Source organism: Dama dama, chromosome 25, assembly GCF_033118175.1.
Source record: "Dama dama isolate Ldn47 chromosome 25, ASM3311817v1, whole genome shotgun sequence".
Taxonomy (NCBI): domain Eukaryota; kingdom Metazoa; phylum Chordata; class Mammalia; order Artiodactyla; family Cervidae; genus Dama; species Dama dama.
In genome coordinates this window covers 76,799,622-76,821,224 of record NC_083705.1, presented here as the reverse complement: position 1 = coordinate 76,821,224, position 21,603 = coordinate 76,799,622, and the positions used below count along the sequence as shown (strand labels likewise).

Below are 21,603 nucleotides of genomic sequence, written 5' to 3'. Positions count from 1 at the left end.
CACCTGGGCTTCCTGGTGAGAGAGAGGGTGCAGGACGGCACCTGGGCCTCCTGGTGAGAGAGAGGATGGGGACGGCACCTGGGGCTCCTGATGAGAGAGAGGGTGGGGACGGCACCTGGGCCTCCTGGTGAAAGAGAGGGTGGGGACGGCACCTGGGCTTCCTGGTGAGAGAGAGGGTGCAGGACGGCACCTGGGCCTCCTGGTGAGAGAGAGGGTGCAGGACGGCACCTGGGGGCTCCTGGTGAGAGAGAGGGTGCAGGATGGCACCTGGGGCTCCTGGTGAGAGAGAGGGTGGGGACGGCACCTGGGCCTCCTGGTGAGAGAGAGGGTGGGGACGGCACCTGGGGCTCCTGGTGAGAGAGGGTGGGGACGGCACCTGGGCTTCCTGGTGAGAGAGAGGGTGGGGACGGCACCTGGGCCTCCTGGTGAGAGAGAGGGTGGGGACGGCACCTGGGCCTCCTGTTGAGAGAGGGTGGGGACGGCACCTGGGGCTCCTGGTGAGAGAGAGGGTGGGGACGGCACCTGGGGCTCCTGGTGAGAGAGAGGGTGGGGACAGCACCTGGGGCTCCTGGTGAGAGAGAGGGTGGGGACGGCACCTGGGCCTCCTGGTGAGAGAGAGGGTGGGAACGGCACCTGGGGCTCCTGGTGAGAGAGAGGGTGGGGAGGGCACCTGGGGCTCCTGGTGAGAGAGAGGGTGGGGACAGCACCTGGGGCTCCTGGTGAGAGAGAGGGTGGGGACGGCACCTGGGCCTCCTGGTGAGAGAGAGGGTGCAGGACGGCACCTGGGCCTCCTGGTGAGAGAGAGGGTGGGGACCGCACCTGGGCCTCCTGGTGAGAGAGAGGGTGGGGACCGCACCTGGGGCTCCTGGTGAGAGAGAGGGTGGGGACGGCACCTGGGCCTCCTGGTGAGAGAGAGGGTGGGGACGGCACCTGGGCCTCCTGGTGAGAGAGAGGGTGGGGACCGCACCTGGGCCTCCTGGTGAGAGAGAGGGTGGGGATGGCACCTGGGCCTCGTGGTGAGAGAGAGGGTGGGGACGGCACCTGGGCCTCCTGGTGAGAGAGAGGGTGCAGGATGGCACCTGGGCCTCCTGGCGAGAGAGAGGGTGGGGACGGCACCTGGGCCTCCTGGCGAGAGAGAGGGTGGGGATGGCACCTGGGCCTCCTGATGAGAGAGAGGGTGGGGACGGCACCTGGGCCTCCTGGTGAGAGAGAGGGTGCAGGATGGCACCTGGGCCTCCTGGTGAGAGAGAGGGTGCAGGACGGCACCTGGGGCTCCTGGTGATAGAGAGGGTGGGGACGGCACCTGGGGGCTCCTGGTGAGAGAGAGGGTGGGGACGGCACCTGGGCCTCCTGGTGAGAGAGAGGGTGGGGACCGCACCTGGGGCTCCTGGTGAGAGAGGGTGGGGACGGCACCTGGGCTTCCTGGTGAGAGAGAGGGTGGGGACCGCACCTGGGGCTCCTGGTGAGAGAGGGTGGGGACGGCACCTGGGCCTCCTGGTGAGAGAGAGGGTGGGGATGGCACCTGGGGCTCCTGGTGAGAGAGGGTGGGGACGGCACCTGGGCCTCCTGGTGAGAGAGAGGGTGGGGCCGGCACCTGGGCCTCCTGGTGAGAGAGAGGGTGGGGACCGCACCTGGGCCTCCTGGTGAGAGAGAGGGTGGGGACGGCACCTGGGCTTCCTGGTGAGAGAGGGTGGGGACGGCACCTGGGCCTCCTGGTGAGAGAGAGGGTGCAGGATGGCACCTGGGGCTCCTGGTGAGAGAGAGGGTGGGGACCGCACCTGGGGCTCCTGGTGAGAGAGAGGGTGGGGACGGCACCTGGGCCTCCTGGTGAGAGAGAGGGTGGGGACGGCACCTGGGCCGCCTGGTGAGAGAGAGGGTGGGGACGGCACCTGGGGCTCCTGGTGAGAGAGAGGGTGCAGGACGGTACCTGGGCCTCCTGGTGAGAGAGAGGGTGGGGATGGCACCTGGGGCTCCTGGTGAGAGAGAGGGTGGGGATGGCACCTGGGGCTCCTGGTGAGAGAGAGGGTGGGGACCGCACCTGGGCTTCCTGGTGAGAGAGAGGGTGGGGACGGCACCTGGGCCTCCTGGTGAGAGAGAGGGTGCAGGATGGCACCTGGGCCTCCTGGTGAGAGAGAGGGTGGGGACGGCACCTGGGCCTCCTGGCGAGAGAGAGGGTGGGGACGGCACCTGGGCCTCCTGGTGAGAGAGAGGGTGGGGATGGCACCTGGGCCTCCTGATGAGAGAGAGGGTGGGGACGGCACCTGGGCCTCCTGGTGAGAGAGAGGGTGGGGACGGCACCTGGGGCTCCTGGTGAGAGAGAGGGTGGGGACGGCACCTGGGCCGCCTGGTGAGAGAGGGTGGGGACGGCACCTGGGCCTCCTGGTGAGAGAGAGGGTGGGGACGGCACCTGGGGCTCCTGGTGAGAGAGGGTGGGGATGGCACCTGGGCCTCCTGGTGAGAGAGAGGGTGGGGATGGCACCTGGGCCTCCTGGTGAGAGAGGGTGGGGACAGCACCTCGGGCTTCCTGGTGAGAGAGAGGGTGGGGACCGCACCTGGGCCTCCTGGTGAGAGAGAGGGTGCAGGATGGCACCTGGGCTTCCGGGTGAGAGCGAGGTTGGGGACGGCACCTCGGGCTTCCTGGTGAGAGAGAGGGTGGGGACGGCACCTGGGGCTCCTGGTGAGAGAGAGGGTGGGGACGGCACCTGGGCCTCCTGGTGAGAGAGAGGGTGCAGGATGGCACCTGGGCTTCCTGGTGAGAGCGAGGTTGGGGACGGCACCTCGGGCTTCCTGGTGAGAGAGAGGGTGGGGACAGCACCTCGGGCTTCCTGGTGAGAGAGAGGGTGCAGGACGGCACCTGGGCTTCTTGGTGAGAGAGAGGGTGCAGGATGGCACCTGGGCCTCCTGGTGAGAGAGAGGGTGCAGGACGGCACCTGGGGCTTCTGGTGAGAGAGAGGGTGCAGGATGGACCTGGGGGCTCCTGGTGAGAGAGAGGGTGCAGGATGGACCTGGGGGCTCCTGGTGAGAGAGAGGGTGTGGACGGCACCTGGGGGCTCCTGGTGAGAGAGAGGGTGTGCAGGATGGCACCTCGGGCTTCCTGGTGAGAGAGAGGGTGCAGGATGGCACCTGGGCTTCCTAGTGAGAGCGAGGTTGGGGACGGCACCTGGGCCTCCTGGTGAGAGAGAGGGTGGGGACGGCACCTCGGGCTTCCTGGTGAGAGAGAGGGTGCAGGATGGCACCTGGGCTTCCTGGTGAGAGCGAGGTTGGGGACGGCACCTCGGGCTTCCTGGTGAGAGAGAGGGTGGAGACAGCACCTCGGGCTTCCTGATGAGAGACAGGGTGGCGACGCAACCTCGGGCTTCCTGGTGAGAGAGAGGGTGCAGGACGGCACCTGGGCTTCTTGGTGAGAGAGAGGCTGCAGGATGGCACCTGGGCCTCCTGGTGAGAGAGGGTGGGGACGGCACCTGGGCCTCCTGGTGAGAGAGAGGGTGCAGGACGGTACCTGGGCCTCCTGGTGAGAGAGAGGGTGGGGATGGCACCTGGGGCTCCTGGTGAGAGAGAGGGTGGCGATGGCACCTGGGGCTCCTGGTGAGAGAGAGGGTGGGGACCGCACCTGGGCTTCCTGGTGAGAGAGAGGGTGGGGACGGCACCTGGGCCTCCTGGTGAAAGAGAGGGTGGGGACGGCACCTGGGCCTCCTGGTGAGAGAGAGGGTGGGGATGGCACCTGGGCCGCCTGGTGAGAGAGAGGGTGGGGACGGCACCTGGGGCTCCTGGTGAGAGAGAGGGTGGGGACGGCACCTGGGGCTCCTGGTGAGAGAGAGGGTGGGGATGGCACCTGGGCCGCCTGGTGAGAGAGAGGGTGGGGACGGCACCTGGGGCTCCTGGTGAGAGAGAGGGTGGGGACGGCACCTGGGCCTCCTGGTGAGAGAGAGAGTGCAGGATGGCACCTGGGCCTCCTGGTGAGAGAGAGGGTGGGGACGGCACCTGGGGCTCCTGGTGAGAGAGAGGGTGGGGACAGCACCTCGGGCCTCCTGGTGAGAGAGAGGGTGGGGACCGCACCTGGGCCTCCTAGTGAGAGAGAGGGTGGGGACGGCACCTGGGGCTCCTGGTGAGAGAGAGGGTGGGGACCGCACCTGGGGCTCCTGGTGAGAGAGAGGGTGGGGACGGCACCTGGGGCTCCTGGTGAGAGAGAGGGTGGGGACGGCACCTGGGCCTCCTGGTGAGAGAGAGGGTGCAGGATGGCACCTGGGCCTCCTGGTGAGAGAGAGGGTGGGGATGGCACCTGGGCCGCCTGGTGAGAGAGAGGGTGGGGACGGCACCTGGGGCTCCTGGTGAGAGAGAGGGTGGGGACGGCACCTGGGCCTCCTGGTGAGAGAGAGGGTGCAGGATGGCACCTGGGCCTCCTGGTGAGAGAGAGGGTGGGGACGGCACCTGGGGCTCCTGGTGAGAGAGAGGGTGGGGACAGCACCTCGGGCCTCCTGGTGAGAGAGAGGGTGGGGACCGCACCTGGGCCTCCTGGTGAGAGAGAGGGTGGGGACGGCACCTGGGGCTCCTGGTGAGAGAGAGGGTGGGGACCGCACCTGGGCCTCCTGGTGAGAGAGAGGGTGGGGACAGCACCTGGGGCTCCTGGTGAGAGAGAGGGTGGGGACAGCACCTCGGGCTTCCTGGTGAGAGAGGGTGGGGACGGCACCTGGGGCTCCTGGTGAGAGAGAGGGTGCAGGATGGCACCTGGGCTCCTGGTGAGAGAGAGGGTGGGGACGGCACCTGGGGCTCCTGGTGAGAGAGAGGGTGAGGACGGCACCTGGGCCTCCTGATGAGAGAGAGGTTGGGGACGGCACCTGGGCCTCCTGGTGAGAGAGAGGGTGCAGGACGGCACCTGGGCCTCCTGGTGAGAGACAGGGTGGGGACGGCACCTGGGCCGCCTGGTGAGAGAGAGGGTGGGGACGGCACCTGGGCCTCCTGGTGAGAGAGAGGGTGGGGACAGCACCTGGGCCTCCTGGTGAGAGAGAGGGTGGGGATGGCACCTGGGCCTCCTGATGAGAGAGAGGTTGGGGACGGCACCTGGGCCTCCTGGTGAGAGAGAGGGTGCAGGACGGCACCTGGGCCTCCTGGTGAGCGAGAGGGTGCAGGACGGCACCTGGGGCTCCTGGTGAGAGAGAGGGTGCAGGACGGCACCTGGGCCTCCTGGTGAGAGAGAGGGTGGGGACGGCACCTGGGCCGCCTGGTGAGAGAGAGGGTGGGGACGGCACCTGGGCCTCCTGGTGAGAGAGAGGGTGGGGACAGCACCTGGGCCTCCTGGTGAGAGAGAGGGTGGGGATGGCACCTGGGCCTCCTGATGAGAGAGAGGTTGGGGACGGCACCTGGGCCTCCTGGTGAGAGAGAGGGTTCAGGACGGCACCTGGGCCTCCTGGTGAGAGAGAGGGTGCAGGACGGCACCTGGGCCTCCTGGTGAGAGAGAGGGTGCAGGATGGCACGTGGGGCTCCTGGTGAGAGAGAGGGTGGGGACAGCACCTGGGCCTCCTGGTGAGAGAGAGGGTGGGGATGGCACCTTGGCCTCCTGATGAGAGAGAGGTTGGGGACGGCTCCTGGGCCTCCTGGTGAGAGAGAGGGTGCAGGACGGCACCTGGGCCTCCTGGTGAGAGAGAGGGTGCAGGACGGCACCTGGGGCTCCTGGTGAGAGAGAGGGTGCAGGACAGCACCTGGGCCTCCTGGTGAGAGAGAGGGTGGGGACGGCACCTGGGCCGCCTGGTGAGAGAGAGGGTGGGGACGGCACCTGGGTCTCGTGGTGAGAGAGAGGGTGCAGGACGGCACCTGGGGCTCCTGGTGAGAGAGAGGGTGCAGGACGGCACCTGGGCCTCCTGGTGAGAGAGAGGGTGGGGACGGCACCTGGGCCTCCTGGTGAGAGAGAGGGTGGGGACGGCACCTGGGGCTCCTGGTGAGAGAGAGTGTGGGGACCGCACCTGGGGCTCCTGGTGAGAGAGAGGGTGGGGATGGCACCTGGGGCTCCTGGTGAGAGAGAGGGTGGGGACGGCACCTGGGGCTCCTGGTGAGAGAGAGGGTGGGGACGGCACCTGGGCCTCCTGGTGAGAGAGAGGGTGGGGATGGCACCTGGGCCTCCTGGTGAGAGAGGGTGGGGACAGCACCTCGGGCTTCCTGGTGAGAGAGAGGGTGGGGACCGCACCTGGGCCTCCTGGTGAGAGAGAGGGTGCAGGATGGCACCTGGGCTTCCGGGTGAGAGCGAGGTTGGGGACGGCACCTGGGCCGCCTGGTGAGAGAGAGGGTGGGGACGGCACCTGGGCTTCCTGTTGAGAGAGAGGGTGCAGGATGGCACCTGGGGCTCCTGATGAGAGAGAGGGTGGGGACGGCACCTGGGCTTCCTGTTGAGAGAGAGGGTGCAGGATGGCACCTGGGGCTCCTGATGAGAGAGAGGGTGGCGACAGCACCTGGGCCTCCTGGTGAGAGAGAGGGTGGGGATGGCACCTGGGCCTCCTGGTGAGAGAGGGTGGGGACAGCACCTCGGGCTTCCTGGTGAGAGAGAGGGTGCAGGATGGACCTGGGGGCTCCTGGTGAGAGAGAGGGTGGGGACGGCACCTGGGGGCTCCTGGTGAGAGAGAGGGTGTGCAGGATGGCACCTCGGGCTTCCTGGTGAGAGAGAGGGTGCAGGATGGCACCTGGGCTTCCTGGTGAGAGCGAGGTTGGGGACAGCACCTGGGCCTCCTGGTGAGAGAGAGGGTGGGACGGCACCTCGGGCTTCCTGGTGAGAGAGAGGATGCAGGATGGCACCTGGGCTTCCTGGTGAGAGCGAGGTTGGGGACGGCACCTCGGGCTTCCTGGTGAGAGAGAGGGTGGGGACAGCACCTCGGGCTTCCTGGTGAGAGAGAGGGTGCAGGATGGCACTTGGGCCTCCTGGTGAGAGAGGGTGGGGACGGCACCTGGGCCTCCTGGTGAGAGAGAGGGTGCAGGACGGCACCTGGGGCTTCTGGTGAGAGAGAGGGTTTGGACGGCACCTGGGGTCTCCTCGTGAGAGAGAGGGTGCAGGATGGACCTGGGGGCTCCTGGTGAGAGAGAGGGTGGGGACGGCACCTGGGGGCTCCTGGTGAGAGAGAGGGTGTGCAGGATGGCACCTCGGGCTTCCTGGTGAGAGAGAGGGTGGGGACAGCACCTGGGCCTCCTTGTGAGTGAGTGGGTGCAGGGCCGGTGCTGTGTGAGTCCAGGCCTGGGCCTGGCACGGGGTTCCAAGGTCCATGGGAGCAGTTGACGAAGCAAGGGGTGGGGTGTGGGTGCCTCGGGGGAGCCTGGCCTTGATGGGGCAGGGCTGAGTCACGGGAGGTTAATGAGAATGAAGTGGGGCATCTGCAGGGGCGACACCCCCCACCCCTGCTTATCCTTTATTCAGGTGATCGGTTGGTTGTCCAGAAGGCCTTTTGTTTTGATCATACTTGGTTTTCAGTTTTGTGGAAAACTAAGATGGTTTTCGCTCCACATGGATGCAGATAGATTTTACCTAACACTGAGGCAGAGGTTTAAACCTAGGTTGAAGTGAAGCCCTGCCTGAGGCACAGAGTGGAGGAAACGAGCAGAAGGACTCAGTGTGGAGGGTCTCGGCGTTTTACCGCAAGGCTGGTGTCTGCACGTGCAGGGAAGGGCTCTGCAGTGGGGACTGAGGCCCTGAGCACGGGGGGGGGGGGGTGGACAGCTCGGGTCCCGGGCTCACCCCAGCCCCCCTGCCTGAGTTCAGCCTCCTCATACCCAGCGGGCGGGGCTGCCCCCGAGCGCCCTTGCTGAAACCTCAGGACGTGCAGTTGATGTTGGATTTTTAGCTTAAAGTCAGCCACAGTGGGAATGTTCACACCAAAGACACTGCCCGGTGCCGCAGACCAGGGCTTTTCCCCCAGGACTGGAGGTAAGGTGCCCGGCACAGCCGGGCCTGCGCCACACCAAGCTCGTGGCCAGCACACCTAGAGGCTTTCAGGCATTTGTGCACCCCATAAATTCATGCACAGATGGGGAGATGGAAAGACGGATGGGTGGATGGAGGGAGGGACAGATGGAGGGATGGAGGGAGACACTGACTGACAAGTGGCAAGGAGAGTGTGCAGTGCTATTCGCCCACCCAGGGCAGGACACCCTGGAGTCATGTGAACTCACTCAGTTATAGATCAACGTTCCATCAGAGAGCTTTCATTTTCTTTATCACACATTCCAGAGTTACCATCTGGCTTTTTAACTCACACTGTATTCTCACATGCATCCAAGTCTATGCCCCAACCACTAATGCTGGAAAAGCTAAAGTTGAATGGTTCTATGATGACCTACAAGGCCCTCTAGAACTAACACCAAAAAAAGATGTCCTTTTCATCATAGGGGACTGGAATGCAAAAATAGAAAGTCAAGCGATACCTGGAGTAACAGGCAAGTTTAGCCTTGGAGTATAAAATGAAGCAGGACAAAGGCTAACAGAGTTTTGCCAAGAGAATGCACTGGTCATAGCAAACATCTCCTTCCAACAACACAAGAAATGACTCTACACATGGACATCACCAGATGGTCAATACCGAAATCAGATTGATGGAGAAGCTCCATACAGTCAGCAAAAACAAGACCGGGAGCTGACTGTGGCTTAGATCATGAATTCCTTCTTGCCAAATTCAGACTTAAACTGAAGAAAGTAGGGAAACCACTAGACCATTCAGGTATGACTTAAATCAAATCCCTTATAATTATACAGTGGAAGTGACAAATAGATTACAGGGATTAGATCTGATAGGCAGAGTGCCTGAAGAACTATGGGCGTAGGTTCATGACATTGTACAGGAAGCAGTGATCAAGACCATCCCCAAAAAAAGAAATGCAAAAAGGCAAAATGGTTATCTGAGGAGGCCTTACAAATACCTGAGAAAAAAAAGAGAAGCAAAACGCAAAGGAGAAAATGAAAGATATACCCATCTGAATACAGAGTTCCAAAGAATAGCAAGGAGAGATAAGAAAGCCTTCCTCTGTTCAATGTAAAGAAATAGAGGAAAACAATAAAATGGGAAAGACTAGAGATCTCTTCAAGAAAATCAGAGATACCAAGGGAACATTTCATGCAGAGATGGACACAATAAAGGACAGAAACGATATGGACCTAACAGAAGCAGAAGATATTAAGAAGAGGTGGCAAGAATACACAGAAGAACTATACAAAAAAGAACTTCATGGCCAAGATAACCACAATGGTGTGATCACTCACCTAGAGCCAGACATCCTGGAATGTGAAGTCAAGTGGGCCTTAAGAAGCATCACTACAAACAAAGCTCATGGAGGTGATGGAATTCCAGTTGAGCTATTTCAAATCCTAAAAGATGATACTGTGAAAGTGCTGCACTCAATATGCCAGCAATTTGGAAAACTAAGCAGTAGCCACAGGACTGGAAAAGGTGGGTTTTCATTCCAGTCCCTAAGAAAGGCAATGCCAAAGAATGTTCAAACTACCACACAATTGCACTCATCTCACACGCTAGTAAAGCAATGCTCAAAATTCTCCAAGCCAGGCTTCAACAGTACGTGAACCGTGAACTTCCAGATGTTCAAGCTGGATTTAGAAAAGGCAGAGGAACCAGAGATCAAATTGCCCACATCCATTGGATCATCAAAAAAGCAAGAGAGTTTCAGAAAAGCATCTACTTCTGCTTTATTGACTATGCCAATGCCTTTGACTTTGTGGATCACAACAAACTGTGGAAAATTCTTCAAGAGATGGGCATACCAGACCACCTCACCTGCCTCCTGAGAAATATGTATGTAGGTCAACAAGCAACAGTTAGAACCAGACATGGAACAATGGACTGGTTCCAAATTGAGAAAGGGGTATGACAAGGATGTATACTGTCACCCTGCTTATTTAACTTATATGCAGAGTATGTCATGCAAAATGCTGGGCTGGATGAAGCACAAGCTGGAATCAAGATTGCTGGGAGAAATATCAGTAACCTCAGATATGCAGATGACACCACCCTTATGGCAGAAAGTGAAGAGAAACTGAAGAGCCTCTTGATGAAAGTGAAAGAGGAGAGTGAAAAAGCTGACTTAAAAGTCAACATTCAAAAAATGGAGATCATGGCATCTGGTCCCATCACTTCATGGTAAATAGATGGGGAAACAATGGAAACAGTGAGAGACTTTATTTTCTTAGGCTCCAAAATCACTGCAGATGGTGACTGCAGTCATGAAATTAAAATTAAAAGACACTTGCTCCTTGGAAGAAAAGCTATGACCAACCTAGACAGCATATTAAAAAGCAGAGACATTACTTTGCCAACAAAGGTCCATCTCGTCAAAGCTATGGTTTTTTCAGTAGTCATATATGGATGTGAGAGTTGGACTATGGTTGGCTCCAGCACGTCCTCCCAGGGGCCTGCCTGGTGACTCCGGCCTGGTCCAGGGATATTCAGGCACCTGAACGAGGACTCACACGCCCACGAGTGTACACATGAGAACACGCTGGAAGTTTAGAGAAAGTTACAGGGAAACCCAAATGATTCAAAGGCAGTGGGGAGCGCCTGTCCCCAGGGGCCGGCATGGAAGACGTATTGGTTTCCGTCCTTGGGAATGTGAGTTCCGAGGCCTTTGGCCGTTGACCAGTTAGCGGCTAGTTTACCCTGTGACCGAGCCTTCGTTTCTGTCTTTGAAACACCAGACGATGCAGTTTCAAGGGCGACTGAAGTTCCTCTTCGGACAGAACAGGCGGGCGCCCTCGGGCGCGGCCCTGCCCCCGCGGCTGGCCCTGTTCTGTGTGGCGGCCCCCCTGGCCCTGCCCCCCGGCGTGGAGGTGAGGATGAAGACCGTGTACCTGAGGGCGAAGCACAGGGCGGACGTCCCGGCCTTGACCGACGCAAAGTGAGTAGAGGCCCCAGCAGCCAAACCCGTTCTCGTCACTGCTGGGTCACACGCGGTGTCTGCACACGTGCATTTTCTGTCTGTTCTCACTTCATTTCCAGCAGGGAGTATGATTTAAAAACAAAGCTGCTACATCATGTGAGAAGCAGCTATTAGAGAAAAGAAAGCCTGTCACTAGTATTTGTCAACCGTGGCACCGAACACTTCTACCTGCCTCTCGTCATTCCCCAGCCCCCCACTCAGAGCCTCGGAGGCAGTGCTGGGGCCCCGGCCCCCACAGGGATGGGGGCGAGGCTGCAGCCTCCGTTTGTCCCCTCCCTCGACTCCAGGCTAACAGGGGCACATGCTGGGGACAGGGACTCCACAGGTGTCCTGGCCTTCCAGCTCAGAGAGTGAAGAATCTGTCTGCAATGCAGGAGACCTGGGCTCGATCCCTGGGTCAGGAAGATACCCTCTGGAGGAGGGCACGGCTACCCACTCCAGTATTCTTGCCTGGAGAATCCCATGGACAGAGGAGCCTGGCGGGCTACAGTCTATCAGGTTGCAAAGAGTTGGACATGACTGAGCAACTAACACTTTCACTTTCAGAAAGTTAGGTTTTCTAGGACATTCCCAACTATAGTCTCTGGAACGGTTAGATCTGTGTTGTGTGGGCCAGGCGCTGGGACTGTGTGCCTGTAAGATGTGCCTGTAAGATGCTGTGTGCCTGTAAACTGTGTTTCCTGCTATGTGAGGAGGCCCTGGGGAGGGGGACGTGTCGGAGGTCTGTCCGTCTTCTTCCTCAGTACCCTCCACTGTGCCCTGCCCAGGGACAGAATATCAGGAGACGCGAGACCCCAGCCCACTTCTCTGTCACTCCTTAGCATTCAGGTTCCCCCTTGGACCTCAGCTCCAGTTCACAGGACCAGGAAACCTCCTATTGCTGCCTGGGGTTCGTGGGGTGGCGGGGGACTGCTGCCTTCAGGCACAGGCACCTCATCACAGCTTCCAGGTCCCACAGGCCCGCACGCTAAGGCAGCAGTTTTCTGGAGCATTTAAAAATTAAATATGTATGCTTTTTTTTTAAGGTAGAAAATGTAAAATAGGAGGGAGGAAAAACAGGATACTCATGGGAAAAAACTGTAAAAATAACTGATGAAGCAACTAAAACATGAGGTGCGACAAAGCACAGAGGTTATACCCCCAACACACCTGGGCGCGTCTTGTGGGCCGGGAGCCCCGGGCGTTGGCCGGCTGGATGGCCCTGCCCATACCCCAGACCCGAGCACTCTCCGCCTGCCTCTGTCTCTCAGAGTCCTCCGTGTGTTCATATTCTCTGGGCTAGCGACGGTGACTGAGCCCACACACTGCACTTTCAAATTCCCAGTCCTGTGATCAGATAGAGGGAAAATCCTCTCTCTATCACTTCCCCATAGCAAAGTAATGCTCAAAATCCTCCAAGCCAGGCTTCAACAGTATGTGAACCGAGAACTTCCAGATGTTCAAGCTGGATATAAAAAAAGCAGAGAAACCAGAAATCAAATTGCCAATATCTGTTGGATCATCGAAAAAGCAAGAAAGTTCCAGCAAAAAACATCTACTTCTGTTTTATTGAGTATGCTAAAGCCTTTGACCGTGTGGATCACAACAAACTGTGGAAAATTTTTCAGTAGTTGGGAATACCAGACCACCTGACCTGTCTTTTGAGAAATCTGCGTGCAGGTCAAGAAGCAACAGTTAGAACCAGATATGGAACAACAGACTGGTTCCAAATCAGAAATGGAGTACGTCAAGGCTGTATATTGTCACCCTGCTTGCTTAACATATATTCAGAGTACATCATGTGAAATGCCAGGCTGGATGAAGCACAAGCTGGAATGAGATTACCAGGAGAAATATCAATAACCTCAGATATGCAGATGACACCACCCTTATGGCAGAAAGTGAAGAAGAAGTAAAGAGCCTCTTGATGAAAGTGAAAAAGGAGAGTGAAAAAGCTGGCTTAAAGCTCAACATTCAGAAAACTAAGATCATGGCATCTGGTCCCATCACTCCGTGGCAAATAGATGGGGAAACAATGGAAACAGTGAAAATAAGTGGTTGCTCAGTTGTGTCCAACTCTCTGTGACCGCATGGACTATATAGTCCATGGAATTCTCCAGGCCAGAGTACTGGAGTGGGTAGCCTTTCCCTTTTCCAGGGGATCTTCCCAATCCAGGGATCAAACCCAGATCTTCCACTTTGCAAGTGGATTCTTTACCAGCTGAGCCACAACGGAAGCCCAAGAATACTACAGTGGGTAGCCTGTCCCTCCTCCAGTGGATCTGCCTGACGCAGGAATCGAACCAGGGTCTTCTGCATTGCAGGCAGATTCTTTACCAACTGAGTTATCAGGGAAGTGAAACAGTGAGAAACTTTATTTTTTTGGACTCCAAAATCACTGCAGATGGTGACTGCGGCCGTGAAATTAAAAGATGCTTGCTTTTTGGAAGAAAAGCTATGGCCAACCTAGACAGCATATTAAAAAGCAGAGACATTACTTTGCTGACAAAGATCTGCTAGTCAAAATTATGGTTTTTCCAGTAGTCATATATGGATGTGAGTGTTGGACTATAAAGAAAGCTGAGCGCCGAAGAATTGATGCTTTTAAACTGTGGTGTTGGAGAAGACTCTTGAGAGTCTCTTGGACAGCAAGGAGTTCAAACCAGTCCATCCTAAAGGAAATCAGTCCTGAGTGTTCATTGGAAGGACTGATGTTGAAGCTGAAACTCCAATACTTTGGCCACCTGATGTGAAGAGATGACTCATTTGAAAAGACCCTGATGCTGGTAAAGATTGAAGGCAGGAGGAGAAGGGGATGACAGAGGATGGTTGGATGGCATCACCGACTCAATGGACATAAGTTTGAGTAAGCTCCAGGAGTTGGTGATGGACAGGGAAACCTGGCGTGCTGCAGTCCATTGAGTCGCAAAAAGTCAGACAGGGCTGAGCGACTGAACTGAACTGACTGATCGCTTCTCCAAGAGGCGTGCTGTCCCCTGGCGGCCGCACGGGGAAGCGCAGGTGGGCAAGCCTTCGCAGTGGGTGTGGACTCCCGGACCACATGCTGCTGCCTGGGCGGCGTGGACACCTGGATGTCCCTTGGAGGGCTGGCGAGGGTCTTCACGGTGAGGCTAGGACACTGTACAGAAGGAGACTGTGCAGCAAATACTGGAAATACGTTGTAAACATCATTAAAACTCAGGGAGGTTATCACAGAGTGCCAGGCTGGGCGCCCTGTGTCAACACAGCAACTTCTCACCCGCTCTCCATTTGACACTGGATGATGCATGTATGTGGACGCAGTCTTCTCCGTCGGTCTCCCCTCTCCCTCCCCCACTGTGTCCACAGGTCCATTCTCTGCATCTGCATCTCCATGCCTTCCCTGCAGATAGGGTCATCAGTACCATTTTATTTGATTTCCCATATATGCAGTTAATATATATTTATTTTCCTCGGTCTGACTCACTTCACTGAATAACAAGCTCTAGGTTCGGCTGGGGGAAATGGAGGGGATATATATATAATTATGTCTGATTCACGTTGTTGTGTGGCAGAAGCCAGTATTGTAAAAATTTAAAAAACAAAAAATTTTAAAAATAAAGAAAAAAGTTGGAAGAGAGGAAGAGCCCTTGAAAGTTTTGGGAAAGAAGGTTCTGTTGCCTTCTGGGTTTTCTGGAGCCCAATTCTGCCCTGAACTCAACTCCTTGCTGCAGCACCTCCTCCCGTCCGTTCCCCTCTGAGCTCAGAGGCCGTGAGGTGTGAACCTGGGGAGTCTGAGGCCCAGGAGGCTGGCTCTGGATGGAGCATCGTGCTCACTGGACCCAGTTCAGGTTCTTTACAATTCTTCCTGAAGGGGCCTTTGTGACACAGCCTCGCTCCTGAATGTTCACAGGTCCTGTGTGTGAGCTGCATGCTCTCCACCTCTGTCCTGTCACTGCTGTGTCTCTGGGTCCATCCCTGTGTCTGTCCTGTCTCCGTCTCTCCTCTGTCTCTGTCTCTCCTCTGTCTCTGTCTCCTCCTCTGTCTCTCTCCTCCTCTGTCTCCTCCTGTGTCTCTGTCTTTCTCCTCCTCTGTCTGTCTTCTCCTCTGTCTCCTCCTCTGTCTCCGTCTCCTCCCGTCTCGGCCTCCATCTCTGTCTCTCCCATGTCTCTGTCTCTTCCTCTGTCTCTGTCTCAGCTCCTGCAGAGATGTCCATGAGATGGAGAGTCAGGGCCACTATAGGGCAGGAAGCTCTGGCTGTGGGACCAGCTGGCCAGGGTTTGAATCCCACTCCTGCTGTCAGGGCAGCTTCAGGCAAGTTGCTTAACACTTCAGAGCCTCGTCTTTTTCTTTTGACATATAAAGAAAATATGATCTGTGAGATAAGTTGCAAGTTGCCTTAGAATCTCTGACTGTAAGTTCTATGAGACACAGGTGTGGGTGGGGGGGGGCAGTGGTTCAGTGGCACTAACTTAGTGCTCACAGTGACTTTGTAAACTACTGCAAGTAACTACTGCAGGTCACAGGGATCTGCGTCTTCATCCTGACCATCCAGAAGAGAGCAAACACGCTGAAACCCATTCTGGCAGCAGTGTATGTCTGTTTTCTGAAGCAAATTCATTAGTGCTTCACTGGCCTGAAAAGTGAGGTGAATTGGAATTTCCAGCAAATCTGTAACTGAGAGAAGATTATCCAATCTCTACAGACTTTCACACTGGGAGTTACTGTATCTTATGCTCCTGGGTGGCAGCAACACCCGTTGTGTGTAATTTCTGCCCTCGACACACATTTAATCTGCTTGTTGCCTTGCGCTCTTCTGTCCTTTGCAGAGCAAAAGCTGCCTCAAGTCTCTGCGAATCAGAATTGCACGGAAAACCCAATTACTTAGCAGGTACTCATCACAGTTGTCTCTACCACCTTTTCAAACAGGTGAAATAACCATATCCCTGGAGGTGGGGTGGGGGCTCGATGCTGTCTGCAGCTTGGGGTGGGTGGGCGGAGCCGGTCTCACGGGCACTTTGTCACCTGTGCGGAGGATGAGTGTCCACCCGCTCCAGACACTGCTCAGCCTTGCTTTTCCAAATCCTGACAGGGAGAAGCAATGGAGAAAACGGCCTCTCCTTGTTCAGGACGCCAGAGGATGCCTGCCGCTGGGGCCGGGTCACAGGCCGGGGCCCCTGCCTGTGCCTCCGGGGCGGCCCTGACCTTGTCCTTGACCCCGAGGGCGCCGCAGGGTAAGTGACTGAGTCACAGCATCAGCGGCCCTTGCCCTCGGCAGCTGAGCCTCCCTGGGTGGGACGGGGGACACACAGAGGGCACCCACAGCTGCTCCTCGCCCTGGAGGTTGTCCTCACCGCGTGAGGACTGGTGGGGGACACTGACTCCCCAGCCTCTGTCCTCACCTTCGCTCAGAAGCCCTCTCCCCTCGCTCCCAACCCAGCCCCCCTGCCCCACCCCCCAGGTGCTGGGGGACTGTGGATGGGCCCTTCGGGGAGGGAGGGGGCTGGCCCAGGGTCCTGAGGCTGCAGCCGGTACCTGCCCAATGCAGGGTCGCCCCCGCAACCTGTCCTGTCTGATGGGCGTCCCTTCCTGCAGGGCCGGGGAAGGAGAGGAGCTCGGGGGGGTCCCGCGGGACGCACCCCCATACAGCTGCTGCCTGGAGCCCCTGGGCCCTGTGAAGCATTTGGACTGGCCAGCCGGGAGGCATGGTCAGGATGGCGGCAGTGCCAAGCTGAAGCTGGAGCTGGGCAAGGCCAACCCGTTCCCCACTGCCCCGGCCCGCGGCGCCTGCCTGCCCTACCCGGGCACGCAGGGCGCTGTGCACACCCTCCGGAGCTCACCCGGCTCTCACCCACCCAGGCCGCCCCCTGGGGCCTGTGCCAGCCGGACCAGCAGAGCCCTGCGGGACGGACACCAGGGTCTGGTGCCGCCCCCCACCCCTGGCCCCTTCCCCCACGGGGGCTTGGACAACAGGGTCCCTCGGCCGGCAATCCAGCGTCTCCCGGTGGGCGGCTACCCAGCTGAGGACAAGCTGCGAGGCCTTCTGATGCCCCCAGGAGCCCCAAGTCACCCCACGTCACTCGACGTGCCCATCAAGATGGAGAGTGACTCGGGATCCGAGGACGCTGCAGACGGCTACTGCGTGTCCCCGACCCAGGTGTGGCTGGGGGCCGGCGACCTGGCCAAGAGACAGCTGGTCACCTTCCCGACTAAGATGCACCTGAAGACGGAGCCGGGCGCCAGGCACCCCCTGTACAGCGTGCCCCCTGGGCCTGGCCTGCTGGGCGCCCCCCCCAGACCCAGCAGGGGGCTGGCCCCGCTGCACCCCGCGTCCTGTGCCTGTCTGGAGCCCCCACCCCGCCTCTGTGTACGGGGCCACCAGCCCCCCAACCTGGGCTGCAACTGCCGGGCTCCCGGGCCGGCTCCCACGGTCAAGCTCGAGCCCCTGGACTCTCCCTTGTGGGCGGCTCATGGCCAGGGTGGGCCTCCTGGGCTATTCTGCAAGAGTGCCCCGGCCGTGGGGATGCCCCCCAGGGACGCGCAGTGCGCCTTCCTGCCCTAGAGCTGCTGGTCCTGGAGCCGGCCGGGCCCCGCAGACAGCGCTCCGGCCCGAGCCTTCCCCGAGGGAAGCACGTGCAGTAGCAAGTTCACTGAAGGTCTTAAGTGCAGGGTGGTCATCAGTCTGCTCAAGGGTGGCAGGGTTCTCCTCTGAGGAGCACGGCTCCCCACCCCCACCCCAGGTTGTCTCCCCGGCGCCTCGAAGGGAGCAGACCTCGGGGAACAGCCGCACCCTGGTGGCCCACTGCTAAGACAGCTAATTGGGAGAAACGCTCACTGAATGGCAGGTGGCCACGTGCTCATGCCTGGGAGGAATCTAGAAGTTCAGCCAGAAGAGGCTGATGGCACCGGGCTGCCCTCCACTCCAACATGCAGTGTGTGCTTGAAACGCTGGCCTAGGCCGAGGCCAGCCCGGAGGGAGGATTGGCCAGATCTTCTGTGGTTCTTCTGCAGTCTCTCTGGTGTTTCAGCGGCCTTCGAAGGGGGTCCGTGCTCATCTGCCCCCGCTGCATCACGTAGCCTGGAATGCACAGGGTCTGGATTGGAGTCCAGAAATACAGCACGAGGGGAAGGAAGGAGTTGGTCCAGGTGTCAGGCTGTCTTGCTGACTGCAGGTCTTCAGATGGCTCTGATCGTCATCCCAGAAGGAATTAGTCGAGACGAGACAGACAGGCAGCGTTTTATAAAAAGGAAAAAATCATGGGGACATCCCCCGTGGTCCTGCGGTTAAATGCCTGCAGGGGGTGTGGGTTCGATCCCTGGTCAGGGAACTAAGATTCCACATGCCGCAGGAAGTGGCCAGAAAAAAAGAAAAATTTTTGAAGGGAACACATTCTGAACGTAGGAAATTTAGGTGCAAAAGAAGAAATCAGAAAGTGAAGGCCACCCGCAGTCACCACGGATAGCTCATGGCTAAGGGCAAAGTTCACCACACCTTCCGGGCGACCCCATCCCACAGGTGCAGTCCCCGCAGGATGTGACTCCAGAGCCACCACGGGGCAGGAGGAAGCGGGTTGGAGGCCCCTCCTCCTTGCGGCGCGAGCATCTGTCCTCGGTCACCCCCTGCCCCGAGTCTCAGGACTTGCAGGAGCCCCAGCGGGGACTTGCAGTCCCACCGTGTTCAGCAAGGGGTCTTCCTGTCATCTGTTGGCTTTGGGGTGTCAGCGTTCAGCTCCTGAGTTGGTGAAGCCATCTGCATTCACCTTGTCAACTCAGGACGGGGCGGCAGGACTGGGCCCGGTGGACTGAGGCACGCCTGGGGGCGCCCGTACCCCTCAGCGCTCTTCTTCTTGGAAGGGCTTCCCCAGGCCTGTGGTGGGGCGGAAGGTCTCTTCCCAGAGTGACAGAAGTTACCAGTCAGAGCCCGGGTCAGGTGTGGTCAATTCATGGCCTCGTGGGATCCCCAGGGCCTGCCCAGCAGCCTTCTCTTCCCTGCCCACCCCCGGGGGGCCCTTGCAGAAAGTGACGTTGGTGCCATGCTGCCCCCCACCCTTGCCAGAGTCTCCCCCTCCCCTGTTGTGATGGCAGCACAGCTGCCTGTCAGGACCACCTGCTTCCCACCCCCCGCCCCCCTGCTGCCAGCTCAGCACCCCTCTCTGCTTGGTTCTCATGCTGAGCCCAGCCCACCGTGTAGATTTCATCCCTAAGACATGGGGTGGAATTTCAGAAACTTCCTCCTTCCTTTCTATTCATGCCAAGCGCCCAGCTCCTCATGGAAGCACTGTGCCATCTCTCAGAAGTGACTGTCAGCCTCTCTGGAGCTCCCTCTGCGAAGGGAGGGTCCTCAAACGCACCCTCCGCACAGGGGTACCCCTTCCTGTCTCGGCGTGGTAGCCGGCAGTCTGCATGTGTGAAACCCTGGACCAGAAAGATGGAGTGGAGAGGCATCGTTGCATGTTTGCACACTGTAGCCGGAACCCAGCGAAGGATAGCTACGGCTCGAGGAGGTGCAGCAGTCTGCCCTCAAGCCCGTGGTACCCGAGCATTCAGATGCATCCACTCCCCTGGACTACGTGCACCAAGTTGGTCCCAGCAGGCGTGTGGCGAGTCACACTTTGTTGTTGCAGAATTCAGCACCTGGACATCAGCGCTTGCTTCATGCTCGAGACGCTGTCATGCTGGAGGCCCAGGTCCTGACGTGCTGGGACAGCGGCAACAGAACCTGCCTCAGTCAGCACTTTGTCGTTTTACAGCCCTGCCCCCTGAGAAACTGTGTGCGGAAAGTGATGATGGAATGTGGAATGTCAGATGTGGCCACTTCTGTAGATGTGGCCATTCCTGCTTTAAAATGTCATGAACAGTACTGATTTCAGGCCTGTATTTTCTGTTGCTGGTAGCTTTTGCCTATATAGCTGAAAAATATTAAAATCAAAGATGATGTAAGAATGGGATGGAAGGGAGGAGATAAACACAACTTATATTTTATATTTTTGTAGTTTCTATTGGATGAAAAAAGTTTTTAATATCTAGACAGACTTGTTGAATTGTTAAAAATAGATACACTATAATACAACTTTTGTACTTTTGTATATTTCCTCAGTGCCTTTAGAAAGAGCTTCCAAATACATTTCTGATACTGTGGTTTGTATTAAATTTATGATATCGTTGTAAAATAAATCATATATTGTATGTGTTTACTGTAAATGGAAACATCTTCTTGATTCTCCAAATGAAATATTTTGTTTCCTTTAAAGTGTGTGTAGGCTAATTTACATTCTAAGGCTGTCCTTTGCCACCAGACTCGGGGGCCGCTATAAGAGCAAGAGTGGACTTGGGGCCGCAGGAGGAGCCCCCCTCCCTTTCCTGCCAGACCCTCCTGCCCAGCAATGAGGGTTGGGGGACACCCCGGACTCAAACTGTGCTATGAGGAGCAGATGCTTGGCCCAATGTCACATATGTCTTGTAGGGTCAGCCCCACCCTGCCCAGGACCCGGGGACAAGTGCGTGGCAAGGGCCAGGAGGTCATCTGGGCCCAGGCAGAGACTACCCCCCCCAGGGTCAAGGGAGGTCATCCGGGCCCAGGCAGAGACCTGCCCCCCAGTGTCAAGGGCGTCGTGTTTTCATTTCCTTCATTTGATCGCAGAGCACCTCCAAACCGCACAAGCGCCCAGCACCCCGTACGGCACTAGGATCTGCCCCGGTGCCAGTCCAGCCCGGCCCAGCCCCCTTCCTGCATCCTACAGGCCATCACCTCGGCCCTGCTCCATGGCTCCGTGTCCCTCCTGGGGAGACCAGGCCAGCCTGCCCCCGCCTGCTGGGTCCCAGCCAGCCGCTCCCCGGCCCTGGGGGCCAGCGGCCCAGCCTGCCATCCCCACACCCGCCTCCTCTCCCTGTGTTCTTCAGACTCATCACGGGGAGACCTGGAGGCGGGCGTCACCCCACCGCATGACTCTCCTACCACCCAGCCTGCCGCCAGCGGACATGTGGGTTGTCTCCAGACTTCCGCTTGCCCAGTGGCCGCCCCTATCCCTCTGTGCTTCTGGGGGACTGAGGATGCCCCCGGAGGTGCTGACAGCACTCCCCTCACCAGGCGCTGCCCAGGCGTCCCCCACGGCACCCGAGGGACCCTGCACAGCCTCCACACAGCCCATTCCAGGCTGTAGAATGAAGACGCCAGAGGCTGGGTGGCTTATGGACAACAAGCATTTCTTTCTCACAGTTTCGGAGGCTGGGAGTCTGAGACCTGAGTGGCGGCAGGGTCTGCTGAAGGCCAGCTTTCAGGTCGCTGGGTATCTCTGAGGCGGGAGGGGGCACTCAGCTGTTTCATGTGCATCTCCTTCCTTCACTCAGCTGCTTGTTAAGTCCCTGCTGGATGCCAGGTCCTGGGACAGCGCTGTAGAGAAGGAAATGGCAACCCACTCCAGTATTCTTGCCTAGAGAATCCTGTGGACGGAAGAGCTTGGTGGGCTGCCATCCATGGGGTCGCACAGAGTTGGACATGACTGAAACAACTTAGCAGCAGCAGTGGGGACAGTGCTGGGGACATACTGGGGAAGAAAAGATGCAGAAATAAGGTTGCTGAAGCCGAGGTCCCTGTGCACATGTCCAGGGGACAGGGGATAGACAAGTGACCAAAGGACTGTGTAGGTTCTGTGACGTGTGGGGAGGGGCTGGGTGCTGCTCAGGTGGGTCAGCTGGGGCCTGGTGACCCAGGTGGTGGTTTTGTGGGCA

At 58.4% G+C, this 21,603-nt stretch overlaps 1 protein-coding gene across 1 annotated transcript in view; it reads left to right on the top strand.

Annotated features, from left to right (window-relative positions):
* The window catches only part of AHRR (aryl hydrocarbon receptor repressor), a 93,365-nt gene extending 73,289 nt beyond the window's left edge, over positions 1–20,076 (top strand). The window contains exons 8-11 of the mRNA XM_061129400.1: positions 10,676–10,875; positions 15,705–15,766; positions 15,968–16,109; positions 16,471–20,076. Coding sequence (XP_060985383.1) covers positions 10,676–10,875; positions 15,705–15,766; positions 15,968–16,109; positions 16,471–17,437 — 1,371 coding nt within the window. The 3' untranslated portion in view covers positions 17,438–20,076. The remainder of the gene's footprint in view (positions 1–10,675; positions 10,876–15,704; positions 15,767–15,967; positions 16,110–16,470) is intronic.
* The last annotated feature ends 1,527 nt before the right edge of the window (positions 20,077–21,603 follow it).